The 14,434-nt window shown below is 63.9% G+C and overlaps 1 protein-coding gene across 4 annotated transcripts in view; it reads left to right on the top strand.

Moving 5' to 3' along the window:
- Positions 1-860: 860 nt before the first annotated feature.
- The window catches only part of TRAF2 (TNF receptor associated factor 2), a 29,273-nt gene continuing 15,699 nt past the window's right edge, over positions 861-14,434 (top strand). The window contains exons 1-5 of one of the 4 annotated variants that reach the window (XM_037797443.1): positions 861-912; positions 6,923-7,123; positions 7,827-7,905; positions 8,187-8,285; positions 13,771-13,932. In XM_037797443.1, coding sequence (XP_037653371.1) covers positions 6,936-7,123; positions 7,827-7,905; positions 8,187-8,285; positions 13,771-13,932 — 528 coding nt within the window. In that variant the 5' untranslated portion in view covers positions 861-912; positions 6,923-6,935. Of the gene's footprint in view, positions 913-3,983; positions 4,070-6,450; positions 6,582-6,671; positions 6,781-6,922; positions 7,124-7,826; positions 7,906-8,186; positions 8,286-13,770; positions 13,933-14,434 lie in introns of those variants that run through there. The other 3 variants (XM_037797444.1, XM_037797442.1, XM_037797441.1) reach the window with 3 other exon arrangements.

Below are 14,434 nucleotides of genomic sequence, written 5' to 3' on the forward strand. Positions count from 1 at the left end.
GCCGTTCTGCTTCCCGGCCTCCTCTGGAGAGGAAGAAACTGCACTTCCCGTCACAGCTGTGAGGGTGAAGGCGTGGCAAAGACTTGCCCCCTTTCCTGGTCAAGACCACCGCCTCGTCTACAGCGGCCTCCGCGGACGTGTTCCGTGTTTCCCTGGCCGTAGACTTCGCGTTGCTTTTCCAAAATTGTGGTCGAATGCACGCTGCATGCGACGTGATAGTGTACAATTCAGCGGCGTCTGGTGCACCCACTAGCACGTGGCTCCAGGACGCTGCCATTGCTCGACAGGAACAGCTCCGTGTGCGAAATTTTATTTATTTTTCGTACTTTCTCTCACCAATGTAACCCAAGCCGGAGCCCTCCTATACTGCGCGCAGGCTGCGCGCTGCCGTCCCCTCTTGTCCCGGCGGGTCACACAAGCTCCAGGGGCGCCGGGGACCACGTCCGGGAAGCCCAGGTGGGACGGGACCGGTTTCTAGGTTCTCGCGTGGGAGTGAGGAGGGGCGAGCGCCAGCACGCGGAGGGTCCGCCGCCTCGCCGACACCCCCACGAAATCCAGCAGCATAAAACCCACATTGCCAGCGCCACTGGGCGCTCTGGTAGGAAAACGCCGGTCAGCGGCTTAAATACTCCGTCAGGAGGGCGGGCCTCTGGCGGGGGGCGGGTCTGACCAATCGGCGCCCGCTGCGGCTCCCTGCGCGCTCGCGGTGGGCCACGGCGACTGTCCGTCAGGCGGGCTGGGGGGCGGGCCCGCGGTGAGGGCGGGCCCGACCAATCGGCGCCCGCTGCGGCTCCCTGCGCGCTCGCGGTGGGTCGCGGCGACTGTCAGTCAGGCGGGCGCGGGGGCGGGCCCTCGGCAGCGGGGGCGGTGGCCCGGCGGGCGCTCAGTTCCGGGCGCGCGGGGACCGTTGGGGTGAGTCGCGCGGGCCGCGGCCTCGGGCGGTGCGGGGACCGGGCGCGGGGCCGGGGCGGGGTCGGGCAGTGGGGCCGGGGAGCGGGGCCGGGGCCGGGGCCGGGGGGCAGGGCCGGGCCGCGCGCGCGGCCTGAGGGGGTTTCTCGGGAGCCAGCCGGAAACTGAAACTCTGCGCGCGCCGCCCCGGAAAGTTCGCGAACGCCCGCGCGGCGGGGTCGGCGGGGTCGGGGGGTCCCGGGTCCGTTCCCGCCCCGCGCCCCCGGCGCCCTCTTGTCCCGTCGCGCCGCCGTGTCGCCCCTCACCCCCGCCTCCAGGTGTTTCCCCGGAAGTTTGCGTAACTGAGGGGCCCCGGCTCGGAGCGCCCCGGCCGGCCCTGCTGCCCGTGGGAGGCCGCCGTGCCGGGCGTCCTGGCCTCCGGGTCTGCCTGAGCCCGGGGTGCTCGGCGCCCGCAGGGGCTGTGGGAGCGCTTGTTTGCTTGCAGGTGTTGGGGAGCTGGGGCGGCGGGAGGCACGTGCCCCCCGGTTTCCGAGGGCCGCTGATGGAGAGTGGATGGGGGGCTGAGCCTGGCGTTCCCAGCTCGGCCCCGAGGCGGAGGGGCAGCCGCCCCCCCAGCGGGCACGGGGCGCCAAGTGTCTGCCAGGACCGTGCACCTTGGGCCCGGGGGTCGCTGCTTTCCGGTGGAGCGTGAGACGCTTGAGGCATGACTCACACCTGGCCATCTCGCCTTTGCTTGATTCTAAACGAAAAAAGCCCCAGAATTGTTTTTGTTAAAGCTTTTTCTAAGCGGTGGAGACTGGCTTTAGCAAGTGTGACTTGATGCGTTTTAACAGGCGCACAGTGGCCCTTGGGGGGCCAGAGGTGAGCGGGCGCCCTGGCCCCTGGAGGCCCTCCCAGCACCTCCCGGCTGCCACTGCCTCCCCCCAACCTGTGGCTCCCTGTGGCCCTGGAATAAAGCCCAGGCCCCTGCAGGCTTTCAGCTCCAAGGGCGCAGCGTTCTCGGAGGTTCTGTCCACCGGCTCATGTGCCTTTTGCCTGAGATGTCCTCATTTTCAGGCTGCCTGGGAGTGTTTCCTGCATGCCGCACCCCAACACCCCACTCCAGGGCCTTGTGCCCCCCCACATCCTCTGCCTGCTGCCACTGGGGTGGGCCAGCCATGCCCCTGCTTGCTCCTGCGGTCAGGCCAGGGGCAGGGAGCACTGTGGGTGCACAGCGGGCAGGTGTTTAGCCAGAGGGACCCCTTCTTAAGGAAATGAATTCAGTGTCACTTCTCTGGGGACCCCAAGGAGTAGCTGTGTCAGGAATACCTGCAGTTTCCTGCTGGAGCACCGATTGGAATGTTGTGTGATGGGACAAAGCGTTTTCTCTGGGAGAAGGTGCTTCCAGCCCCTCGCCCTTGCTGGCGGCCGTGCTGTGGCCGTGCCGACTCCGGGCTGGGCCTGGCACTGTGCTTCCGCTTGGAGGGCCTGGGCCTGGAGGGCCGAAGCACATCCCAGGGGCGCCAGTTCCATCCAGCATGTGTCGTCCGTCCGTCTCGGCATCCGTGTGTCTGGGTGGGAGGCCTGTGTGGATGCTGCTCCCTCCCCACCGGACTCTCCCTTTATGGAGGGTAGGGGGTACACAGGGAGGGCCCTGCCCCGGGGAGCTGCTTGGGAGGCAGCGGAAGAGGCAGGGCAATGCTGTCCTTGGAGCCACGAGCTGGTGTGGCCCTGAGCAGGGTGTGGGTGGCATTTGGGGTGGGGGGTTTTTGACTGGTCATGAGTTAGGGATGGATATGTAGGGGGGCTGGGGAAAGAACAGTTCAGGTGGAGGGAAAGTCGCAGCCTGGGCGTGGCCCAGGGACAGCAGGTGCCAGGAGGTGATAAGGGACCCAGTGGCCAGCTGCTCCAGGGCAGGGTGAGTCTGGTGGACGGGGCCGGGGTCCTTGACTCTCCCTCAGCAGTGTGCACTGAGCTCTGGGCTCTGGGGGACACTTGGGAAGCCCCCTCTGCCCACTCCCTGCCCTCGCACGTTGGCGTCCCAGAGGGCGTGGGCAGGCCGCATCAGGAGAACTAATGGAGCGTGTTGTGTGTTGGTGATGTGAGTGCTGCAGAGCGGGGGCTGAGGGCATTGGGGAGCTCCAGGGGAGTCAGGCCAGAGCCTGGTCGGGGGAGGGGCAGTCTTGTGATGTTTTGCATTATGGTTCTTAAAAGTTAAAATAGACTTAAAGATGACACTTGCCTGGAGCGTTTGGGGCGTCCCATGAGCACAGAGGCCCCCATGGGGGTGTGCTGCTGTGTCCCTGTGATGTTGATGTGGGGCAGGCTGCTCCAGCGGGACAGGGGGCCGATCGCCGCCGCATGGGAGGGCTCCAGTGTCAGTCTGGGAAGCAAGGACATGGGGGATGGCCACCAAAGGCCAGCTGCCCTGTCGGCTGTTGTGACCTTTTCTCTCTTTTGTTACTCAAAGAAAAGAGGCCGTTTTTGTGGTTCTTTTCTGCCTGAGAGAGGAGCTGATGGATCCATAAAAGGGGCGCAGTCCCCCCAGAAGACGTGGTCGGGTGGGAGGGTGCTTGTCCACCCAGCCTGCCCTGCTGGAAGATGTCACCATGGGGAGAAGAGTGCTGCCCTCACGAGATACTGCAGGACATGATTACACGAGTCCTGAAGAAGAGGGGGAGCCACCTCCAGTCCTCCTGCCCTGGCACGATGGTGGTTTAATTTCGCCTCCTCACCCGCCATGTGCGAACGTAGCTGCAAACGCTGAGCTCCCTGCCCTTTGCGTCTCTCCTGCTTTGCAGTGTCTTCTGATTAACAGAGCAGGAGCAGGGCCAGGAACTAAACACACATCCAGGTCCCCGGGCCTGGAGAGGTTTGGTGCTTTCTGAGCCCGCAGCCTGCAGAGGCGTGAGTGATGCGTGAGCTCAGCGCCTGTCAGGCGGGTGGGCCCTGTTTCCAGAACTTCTGGTCGGCCACGTGGAAGCATGTAGCAGATCACACAGCGCTGAAATTGCAGGCCAGGGTTGCATCCTGGCCAGGCAGGGCGAGCAGGCCCGCACCACCATCCCCTCTGGCCAGCGCGGCGCCAAGTGCCTGTGGGCTCTCCTCCCTGACTGCCCACATCTGCCCGTGGGTCCCTAACAGGTGTCTACACGAAGCTGCTTGGTGGTTGAGTGGACGGGTGAGTAAATCCTGTGGGAGCCTGTGCACCCCCGTGGCAGGGAGAGCAGGTGCCCCCACCCAGTGCCCTGGCACCACGGGCCCCTCCCTGCAGGACCTGGCGAGCTGGTGCGGAGTGTGGGGTGCTTGTGAAACTGCTTGTGATTAAATAGCCATTTTCATAGTCAGCCAGTTGGCTTGTTTGGAAAGCCCGTGTGCCTGAGGATCTGTTCTTCCCTGAGTACCGACCGGTTACTCTGCTGAGCGGATGTGAGAGGCAGGCGGTGAACAGAGCCCTAAGTGCGTGGGGGGGGGCTGGGGATGCCTCCAGAGGGGCATGGTTACCAGCAGGGGCCAGGCCAGGCCGGTGGAGCCTCGGGGGCTTCATCAGCAGGAGCTGCTGGGGGCCTGGGGTGAGGTGGCCTCAGGAGAGGTCTCACGTGGACCCGTGGGGAGGGCCCGAGGGGCTCGGGTCCTGGAGGGGCGCCGAGGTGGAACCGCAGGCTGGCCTGGCTGGGGGTGGGGGGAGTGCAAGAGCAGTCGAGAAAGTTGAGGAAGTCTGAGTTTGGTCCGAGCCCCCTGTGACTGGGGTCTCTGCTGAGATGGGGAAGCCCTTGGAGGGACGCTGGTGGCAAAACCGAGCCCGTGGGGAACAGGAGGCCCCCATGGCGTTGAGTGGCCGCACCTACTCTGGGGGTTGGCAGCCCCAGGTGACCTCAAGCAGGGCCTCCAGACCAGGTGGCTGGCCGTCCCAAGCCCCTGCTAGCCGGGCCTTGGCGCTTTCAGTCCTCAGGCCACACAAGGACAGTGGGCACAGCCGAGCTCGGAGACCCTGGGGAGGGTCCCGGCACCTTGCGCGTGGCTCCCAGCCTTGCCTGGGAGGGTGGGCGCCCGTCGTAAGGCTGGGGGGAGATGGAGCGAGGCCCCCGTGTGAGGCAGGCAGGGCTAGTGTCACCGCTGCGGAAAACGTAGGAAGTAGGTTTATTAGGTAAACTTCACGGTCGGTCTGAGAAATGCCGTCTCCTCTGCTGGAAAACCTAATTGCCACGTGGAGCCCTGCGGCTTGGCTCTGGGGCCCAGCCTGAGGCTCCCTCCGCGTGGCCCACCTCTCCCAGGATGCCGGACTCCAGGTCCCCGAGGGCAGCTCGTCCCCCAGGGCTTCTGCTCACCTGCCCGGGAGCAATCATTGCCCCCACTGCTGCTTCCTTATTCTGAAGCCCCCCATCAGGCCATGTCCTGTCTCCCTCGGCGGAGGCTGCAGGTGTCTGATTCCCGTCTGCTCTGGCCCTAGGCGGGAGCGGGATGGAGCCTGGTTAGAGACCACTCTCGCCTTCAGGGCCCTGGAGGGGAGGGGAGCAGGCGGAAAGGCGGCTGGAGGGCCCGCCCGGGGCAGCGGGTGCACCTGCCATCCAGCACGGGCCTGTGCCATAGCGTCGCTCTGCTTCGGGCCTGAGCAGGCTTTGTGAGGTTGGAAGCCAGCCTCTCCCCCACTCCTCGCTTCAGGCAGGAGTTTTGAAATCCTTCCTACTCAAACTGCCCCAGACTCCTTACAGCACTGGGGCCTGGGGCTGGGGGTGTAAGTGCCACCCGTCTCCTTGTCTCTCCTGAGAAGCTGGCAGGAGAGAGGCAGGCGTGGTCTGGGGGTGGCAGGGGCCTGCCCTTCCCCCTTGCACCCTTCCCTTTTCCTGCTGAAAGGAGTTCGGGCATTAGCAAGGCCCAGGTGGGAGCCGGCTGGCGTCCCTGGGGTTGGGGTGTCTTTTCCTGGTCTCCTCTCCCTGTTGGCATCAGGCTTGGCAGAAGCCGGCCACCCTTTCTTTCGTGGGTTCCTACACGTGGAGAGCTCTGTGCTGGGGGAGATCGAGGCCAAGTGGGAGGGGTCTCTGTGCAGGTGCAGCTGGGTGAGTGCCCACCATCTGGAGGAAGGAGCAGGGGACGGGGTGGGCCGTGCCAGCTGGAGCAGAGGGCATTGTCTGGGGGCGCTGGGGCCCCGAGGGCGCTGGAGTTGCAGGGCTGGCTGCCGGCCGCGGGCTACTCTGGAGGCTCTGTGCTCGGGCCATGTGATGGGCGACGTGTGGCCCTGCAGGCAGCTCCTGGGGGTCCGCAGGAAGGCCCAGAGCCCAGGGCAGCCTCCGGCTGTGGTCTAGGGCCTGCGGCTGATAGCTGGGGCTCCTGCCTGGGCTGGCTTGTTAAGAGCCATCACCGTCTTCAAATTCCTATTGTGGAGACGTTGGGAGCCACCTGGAAGCACGATGGCTCGACCACCATCGACTGGCCTCCCTCACCTGCGTGCCAGTGGGGTCAGGCATCCGAGGTGTGCCTCTCGTGCCCGGCAGCGGATGTGGCACGTGCCGGCTGGAGGCCATCCCTGTCTGAGCGAGTGCTTTACACCTGTGCCCGCAGGCTGTGCCCACGTCTGGGTGTCCCTCAGGGCAGCGACATGGCCTCCATGTGGGCAGGCTGTGCCTAGCCTGGCTCCGGAGATGGCAGTGGTGTTGTCTGGCACCAGGTTGCAGAGCTGAGGTGGGGGAAATGCGGTGAGAGGCCACTTTCTGGGCCTGGCCTGGCAGGTGCCTGCTGGCTTTGGCAGGCTGTCCTGGCCTCTGTTGGGGAGGGCTGGACGGGGAGGGGCGGCACCCAGCCCCAGCCTGTGGCACGGGTGAGCCTTTGCCCTCGCCAGGCCTCAGTCGCCACGGTGCCATGGGGCAGCTCAGGTTCCGAGATGCCTCCTTACAGGTCGGTTCAGCAGCCTGGACCTTCCCCGTCGGTGTGGCACTGCCTGCCGTTGCTCTCCTTGTGCCGGGCGTTCTCCCCAAGGGCCCCCCTGGGGTGGAGGCGGCTCCCAGGAGTAGCTCTGACCTGCTCTCCTCTCCCCTAGGCTCTGTGGCTTCATGGCAGCCGCTGGCGTGAGCCCTCCCAGCTCGCTCGACCTGCTGCAGCCCGGCTTCTCCAGGACACTCCTGGGGACGAAGTTGGAGGACAAGTACCTGTGCTCGGCCTGCAGGAACGTCCTGCGGCGGCCCTTCCAGGCGCAGTGCGGGCACCGCTACTGCTCCTCCTGCCTGGCCGCCATCCTGAGGTGCGGGGGCGCGGGGGGCATGGGGGCTGGGGCTTGTCGCCTGGGTGCATCTTGCACCTTGCACCACGCACCTGCTTGCGAGTGCTCGGAAGGTGGGAGTCCGTTAGAGAGGGCTGGGGAACTAAACACCTGCTGGGCTTCGGAGACTTCGTTCAAGGAAAGGAGCGCAAATGCAGGTTAGGGTTGAAGGGGTAATGTTTTGGTCATGCTGGGTTTAGTAGAATGTCATTAAAATTAGTTTCACCTGTTGCTTTCGTTCTTAACGTGGGTTCTAGAAAATTCAGAATCACGTTTAAGGGTCTGTTCTGTCTTCAGAATCACGTTTAAGGGTCTGTTCTGTCTGTGTGGGCGCTGGTCTGAGAGGCAGGGGCCCCCTTGGGGACACACGGGCGCCTTGGGGTGGGGCGTTGGTCACCAACGGTGGCCTTGCCGCCGCCCCCCCTTACCCCCAGAAGAACGGTTCATCCTCAAAGGTTTGACCCCAGGGCAGTGCTTAAGGCACCCGTTTCAGGATTCAGATAAGCGTTTTCTCTACTTTAAATCTTGAAGAAAAGGACGCAGTTAATTCATGTTTGGTGTTGATTTAGAGATGAGAAAACTTGAAGAAGTTGCGGGGAGGTTGGTTTATGGACTGGAGGAGGATGGTGCTAGTTTCTTTCTTGATTTCTTAGTGGGTTTTTCTTTTTTCTTGTCTCCCTGTTAGCTCTGGGCCGCAGAACTGTGCCGCCTGCGTCCAGGAGGGCCTGTACGAAGAAGGCGTTTCTATTCTAGAAAGCAGCTCGGTGAGTGGAGTGTCTTTAAGCCGAAAGTGTTGAAACGGATGAGACAGTGTTTTGGAATTTCCTTTAGCACGGAGGGTGGGATGAAGCTTCAGAAGCTAGAAATATCCCATAACCGCTGCAGGCCAGGTTTGTGTTTGGAGAGGTTGGCGTCGAGAGCCCATGAAGCGTGAGCGCTGCGTTCCCTTTCTGGCGATGGCCGAGTCAGCCTGCGCTGCTAGCACGTGCTTTGCTTGTGTCCGTCAGGAGCAGGAGGTCTTACCAGAGGCTGCTTCTCTCCCAAGGCTTTCCCGGATAATGCCGCGCGGAGGGAGGTGGAGGGCCTGCCGGCCGTCTGCCCCAGTGACGGATGCACCTGGAAGGGCACCATTAAGGACTACGAGGTAAGGCTGGGTCTGGGCTGCCGGTGGACACGCCCAGCCCACGCGGGCTTCGTGGGGGGAGACCTCGCGGCCAAGTCCCAGGCTCCCGGCACAGGGACAAGCAGGGCCTGCGCCTCCCCGCGATCAGGATGTAAAGCTGTTTAATTTCTGACCAAGAGGTGGAACACTGTCTTGCATCCACTTCGACTCTTAAGTCCCAGTGCGTGCAGGCACAAGCTCTGGTGGCTTGGGGGAGATCCCGGTTCTGCCAGTGCTGGCTGCGTGGCCTTGCGTGAGTCCCCAGCCTGCCGTGCTGTCTTCCTGTCTGTGAGATAGGGACGCGGTGGGCCCGTGGTGGGCTAGCGGGAGGGTGGGTGCATCATCGCCGAGCAGCACCAGCCTGGGAAGGGCCGTGGTGGTCTCACCAGCCTTGCACTGTGTCAGCCAGTGCCACCCACGAAATGGGACAGGGCAGCTCTTTGGAAACTGGCCTTCTCACTGCATGTTATTTGTGTAGGGTCTTCTGAGGAGGATGTTGCTTATTTTGAGTTCTGCTGACGTATCACTTTGGAGAAGTGGCCACTCATTCACTCTGTGGCCCCAGGGAGGCCTTCTTGCTGATGTCCGGCGGTGGCGGTGGCCAACTCGGCTGTTTTTATTTTCTTCTGAGCTAACGGCCTTTAAAACTGCAAGAGGCCAGATTGCAAAGTGGGGGGACCTTGATGCTGTCTGGCCCAGCCCGTGTGTGTGGGAGAGTGTAAAAGATAGTTTGCTGGGAATTCTGGCGTTCCTTCCATAGCCAGCCCTAGGACTCCTGAGCTGAGCTGAGAAGCAGGGAGGGGGCCCCAGCCTGGGTGGTCATGGGGGGCCAGAGCCGAGAGTGTTCTGGGGCTGCTCTTGACCTGCCAGAACTTGGAGTTTGGAATTGCCGACACTCTCTCTTTCCCTGATTGTCCGCCAGCTGCTGCATCTCCGTCTCGTCCTGACAGATTCTGAGTTGTGCTTTTTGGGCCCTGAGTAGGTTTTTGTTCTAAAAGCGGCTTTGGTTGCATCTGGGGAACCTCTGGGGGGGCAGCATGCCCGCGTGCTTCCCTTCCCAATGGAGCTCCCGGGAGTGCTGGGCAGCCCAGCTCGAGCCCCGTGCCCTTTCTCCATCCTAAGAGCAGAGCTGTCTGTTCTGGTGCCACAGGCTGCCCTGTGCTGGGAAACCTTGAAGACCCAGAGGGTCAGGCTGCAAGGGTGGCATGCACGGGGTTGCCGGCTCTGCGCCCCAGCTACGGGACAGCTCTGGGGCGGGTGTTGCCCAGCTCGAGGAAGGGGTCAGCCAGGCCGTTCGTTGAGGGGATGCTGCTGTGCAGCTGACGGGGTGTGTGGCAGGGTCCCCCGGTTGGAGGGAGAAACCACGCCAGGCAGAGGTGGGAGGGACAACCATCCGCTCGGCACTAGCCTGGCCCTTCCCAGGGGCTTCTGCCTCCTCTCCTGGGCGCACAGGAGGCCGTGAGGCAGGGCCGCGGCCTCAGATGGCTTGGCAGGCGGCAGGGGCCTCCGGGGCCATGGGAGGGCACGCAGAGCGGAAAGTCCCTGGCCGTGCTGTCAACCAGCCCTGGAAAGTCCCCAAGGGGAGCCACCGCGTGGCCGTGTGGGAGGGCGGTGCTGCTCGGGCGGCCACCAGCCTCTGGTCTCAGTGACACCACCTCCCCCGGCTCTGAGACTCCCGGGCCCTGGGACAAAGGCATGTCCTCGTGTGCAGTGGGCAGCCCACCCCCGCACCCCACTGGGCAGCCTCCCCCCCCCCACAGCAGCGTCTGCTTTCCCTCCAGTCTGCACAAAGCAGCTCCTCATTGGGGTGGGAGTTTTAGTGCCAATGTTGAGTGTCCGTGTTGTGGTGCGTTGGTGGCCTGAGTGATTTTGAAGCATGTGGGAGGGTGGGGAGAAATCCTCTTAGGCCTTTGGATGTTTTTTACCTGTGCAGTATTTTTTAAGAATCGAATGATTTTAAAACTGCTGTTCAACTGGAACACGGTCATTTGCTGAGGGCCTGCTGGGTGCTGACAGCAGAGCCAACCCCTGCAGCCCCTCCCCTCGGGCTCGCCGCTGGGGGACTGGGTAGGCAGAGCAGAGCCCAGCGGTGAGCGAGGGGCCGGGGATCTGGTCCCAAGAAGGTGGCATGAGAGGGACAGGAGCACGCAGGATGGAAGCAGATTCCGCTGCCTTAGAGGCAGGGGATGACCACGGACATGTAGTCTCGGCCCATGGCCCGGGAGCCAGAGTTGTGGTGACAGTTTTCCTGGAATGTTTAGTTCAGGTTCTGACTTTCGTCTGATATTGCTTCTTTTTGGGCAGCTGGGCAAGGTGGGGCAGGTGGGGAGAAGACGCGTGCGGCTCTGGTCGGTGGCCTCTTGCTTTCAGGCGGTGTCCACGACAGCTCGGGCCAGCTGGCATCACCGCAGTCTCAGACCCCCGAGGTTTGAGCAGAGACTAGGGCGGCCCCCCGACCCCCCAGCACTGGCGGGTACCAGCCTTCTGCCACTCTGTCTCCTGTCTCCTGCCCCTGGATTAAAGCAAATGCAAGACACACCATTTCATCCACAAATATTTTATCGTGCCACTAAGATATTTTGATTAGACCACAATACAGTAACTACTTGAGCTTCCCTCTTTATCTCCAACAAGCCCCGGTCACGTCTGAGGCTCCTGTTTGGTGGGTCGGGTAACTGTTCCTAAACCGTGCGTGCGGCCTGGCCCAGGGCTGGGCTCTGTGTCCTGTGGTAGTCCGGCATGGAGCTGGGGCACAGGACAGCATCACGGAGACCACAGAGACAGCATGGCGGGGTTCCGGGGTACCCGTGGGCTCTGGGAAGTTGGTCCCTTTAGAAGGTCCCGCTGCAGGGGAATGCTGACTGGCAGGCAGGGGGTGGGGGGCCCAGCAGGCAAAAGCTCCAGGGGCCGGGACTGCATGGCAGGTGCAGAATGTGGGGTGATGTGAGGTGGGAGATGGGCAGGGCCGGGAGGGCTGTGCTTGGTGCCTGGCTGTGGGGTGTGCGAGGCCTTGGGGGAGCAGTCCGGGGCGGGTGCCCAGGAGGGCCACTAGGCACTCAGGGTGGGGGGCAGAGGGTCCCCCTTGCCCTGGTGGCCGCACCGGGCTGCTTGCTTCTTTGCAGCTGAAAGTGGTCCTTGTCCTGCCACATGACTGCTCCGCAGTGCTGCCTTCTGAGGCCGGGAAGGTGGGGGGCTTTGGGAGCCTGGTGTCCTGGCCTGGCAAGAGCACTGTGCCTCTGGGCCGCCGACCACCACTCCCCCAGGGGAGGCTGGGCACAGACGGTGCTTCTGGGGCTTGAGAGTGGGGCCCCACAGGAGCGTTGGCACTCCCACATGCATGGTGGCTGGGCCGCGGCCACCCTGGCGCTACATGCTGGACCCCGGGGTGAGCTGGCTCACGGGCCCCTGGGAGCTGCTGGCAGTGTGGAAGAAAGCCCCTCTCTGCTCTGCTGCTTTCTGTGGCTGTACTGCCTGCCCTGTCCACCCTGGTGACGGGAGGACAGATGCCTGGCTTGCCCGCTGCTGGCTGTGCCCTGCCACGTTTTGCATGAGTGATGGGGGACAGTCTGCTGAGCCCCAGGTGCTGCCCTGACAGACGCCACCGCTGCCTTTTCTAGAAACCCACCCTCTTCCAAGAGCTCTAAGGGGGTCCCTCATACCTAGTGGAGCCGCCAGCCCGGGTCTCATGGAGACGCTGTCCAAGGGGGCAGGGTCTGCCCCGGGCAAGTCTGCCCTCTGCCTGGGCTCTGGAGTCTCCAGTCTCTCAGGAGCGTCGTCTCCTTCCCCGTCGCTGTCCCCTTCCTCGGGATGGTCCCTGTCGGCTCACAGGTCCCCACTCCACTGTCTGCTGTCACTATGGCTGAGAGCAGACGGGGCTCCTTCAACTCCACGTGCCTCTGCTGCGCCCCCACCCGTCCCTCCGGCCGCGTCTCCGGCTCCGGCTCCTTCCTGTGGCCTGGCCCGAGCCCCGTGGGGTCCTTTCGGCTGCACGGCCGTTCCCTCGGGATCTCCGCCGCCTGCCTGCGGAGCACGTCCAGAGCCCAGCCCCTCTCGCCCTTGCACCCCCCCCATGCACCCCCGTGTCTCAGTCCTCCGCCCTCCCCGGGCAGCCCCCGTCCTTGTCTATTCCCACAGTGGCTTACTCTGCTCGCCGGGAGGCTGCTGGATGGCTCATCCGGGAAGGCCCTGTCTGACCCTGCCCTGGTTCTGTCCAGAGCTCTCGGGACACAGAGCCGTTGCCTGTCCCGGGCCGGGTTGGAGCAGGGTCTCAGGACAGTCTGTGGGCTCGGACTGCCCATCCCCATTGCACTTCATTGGCCTCTCACTCCTGGAGGGGTCAGCTTGGCAGGAATTGCACCCCTCGCATCCTCCTCATGGTGCCCAGCACCCCTGGGTGCTCCTCCAGCCTTGGCTGGGCTTGCCCTCGCCCTTGCCTGGCCCTGCCCTCCTCCAGGCTCTTCTCCCACCGTCCCCGGTGCACCCCACTCACCTCCCCACCGTCTCGCCCTGCTGTCAGCACACGTGCTGCTTGCTGGCTGGCTGAGGCCACCTCTGCCGTCGGCCGCCCTGGGCAGCAGGGTTCTCATCTGTCCTTTGTGTTCTGTGCTCGCTCCCCTGGTGTCAGCAGGGACCTCACTCCTGCTCAGCTTGGCGTGCAGGTCCAAGCAGATGGATGGGCTTCTGCAAGATTTCTCTGCTCCGTCTCAGCCCACTCCCCACACAGCCCCAGGCTGACCCTTTCAGGGTGCCCCAGTCTGCGCACACCACTCCCCTGTCCACGTGGAACCCGGCCACACGGCAGCCTGTGACCTTGGCCGTGCACGGCCACCCCTTTCTGTGGACTCCGCTCACTTCTGCCCCAGGCCCGGGCCTGCCCCTCTTCCCTTGGCCCCAGGCCCCACCCTGCTCTTCAGAGCTCCGCGAAGGTGTGCCCGGAAGCCTTTCCTGGCTCCCCGTTCCTGCTCTGCAGAGCTTCTCTCAGTGCTGGTTTGCGTCGTGCCCTGAATGTCGGCCCCTGGGAACGGGTCAGCTGCTGTGTCCCTGTGTGCCCCCACGCCTACAGTGAGGCACTGCTGACAGTCAGACTTGTCATTGGGTGGCGGTGGGTGCAGGAGGGGCCTGGCCGTGGGGACCTCCTGGTGTCCACTAGTGCTCTCTGGGGGCTGGTCTGCACTGGGTCCCTCCCAGCAGCTCTTCCTTGGGACAACCCTGAGTCGGGGTCGTAGCCTCTGACCTCGAGTGGGCCAGCATCTTGCACTGAGGGGCCAACTGGGCCCTCCAGAGCTGTGACCCTGAGGGCCAGCTGGGACGTGGCCCAGGGGGGTGTTCCCTGGTGGCGGAAGAGGCCGTGCTACTGTGGGACGGGGCGGTAGACCCACAGGTGGAACGAGCGGGCGTGGAGGGGACGCTGGCTGCCGGACCATCCTGCCTGGTGCCCGCTTGACGCTGTGTCCTCCTGTTCCCACAGAGCTGCCACGAGGGGCGCTGCCCGTTCACACTGACCGAGTGCCCGGCCTGCAAGGGTGTGGTGCGCCTGGGCGCGAAGGAGCGGCACGCGGAGCTTGAGTGCCCAGAGAGGAGCCTCAGCTGCAGACACTGCAAGGCACCCTGTGGCGGGGCGGGTGCCAAGGTGAGGTGGGCACCAGGTGGGATGGGCACCAGGTGGGTCCACGAGTGTCAAGGTGAGGCTGTGGGCTGCTGGAGGACGGCTGCTGGCTCCGAGAGGTTGTCCCGTGCTGGCCTGGCCCCTCGGCTGCCGTCGGTGTGGCCACAGGCCTTCCCATGCGGCCTGGGGAGGGGTCTTGGTGGGAAAGCGTTTGGGCATGCAGCTAAGGTCAAGTCGCTTTCTAGAAAACGTTTGTGTTTTAGCCGATTTCAGACACAGACGCAGAGTAGGTGGTGAGATGAGGCCCGTGGCCGTCTCGAGGTTTTGCTGCGTGACATTATGTTGGAAAACTTCAGGATGTGTGTTGAGGCAGGGATGCTCTTACTTTTATAGAACCATAAGGCCCCATCACAGCCAAACATTAGGTAACCCCTCAGCCTCAGCCCCCTGTCGGCCACCCACTTCCCCGGGCTCAGGACAGGCCACGCGCTGCCCTCGGCCGGTTGGCTCATGTCTGCATCTGCAG

The sequence above is a fragment of the Choloepus didactylus genome, chromosome 10 (assembly GCF_015220235.1).
Source record: "Choloepus didactylus isolate mChoDid1 chromosome 10, mChoDid1.pri, whole genome shotgun sequence".
Classification (NCBI taxonomy): domain Eukaryota; kingdom Metazoa; phylum Chordata; class Mammalia; order Pilosa; family Megalonychidae; genus Choloepus; species Choloepus didactylus.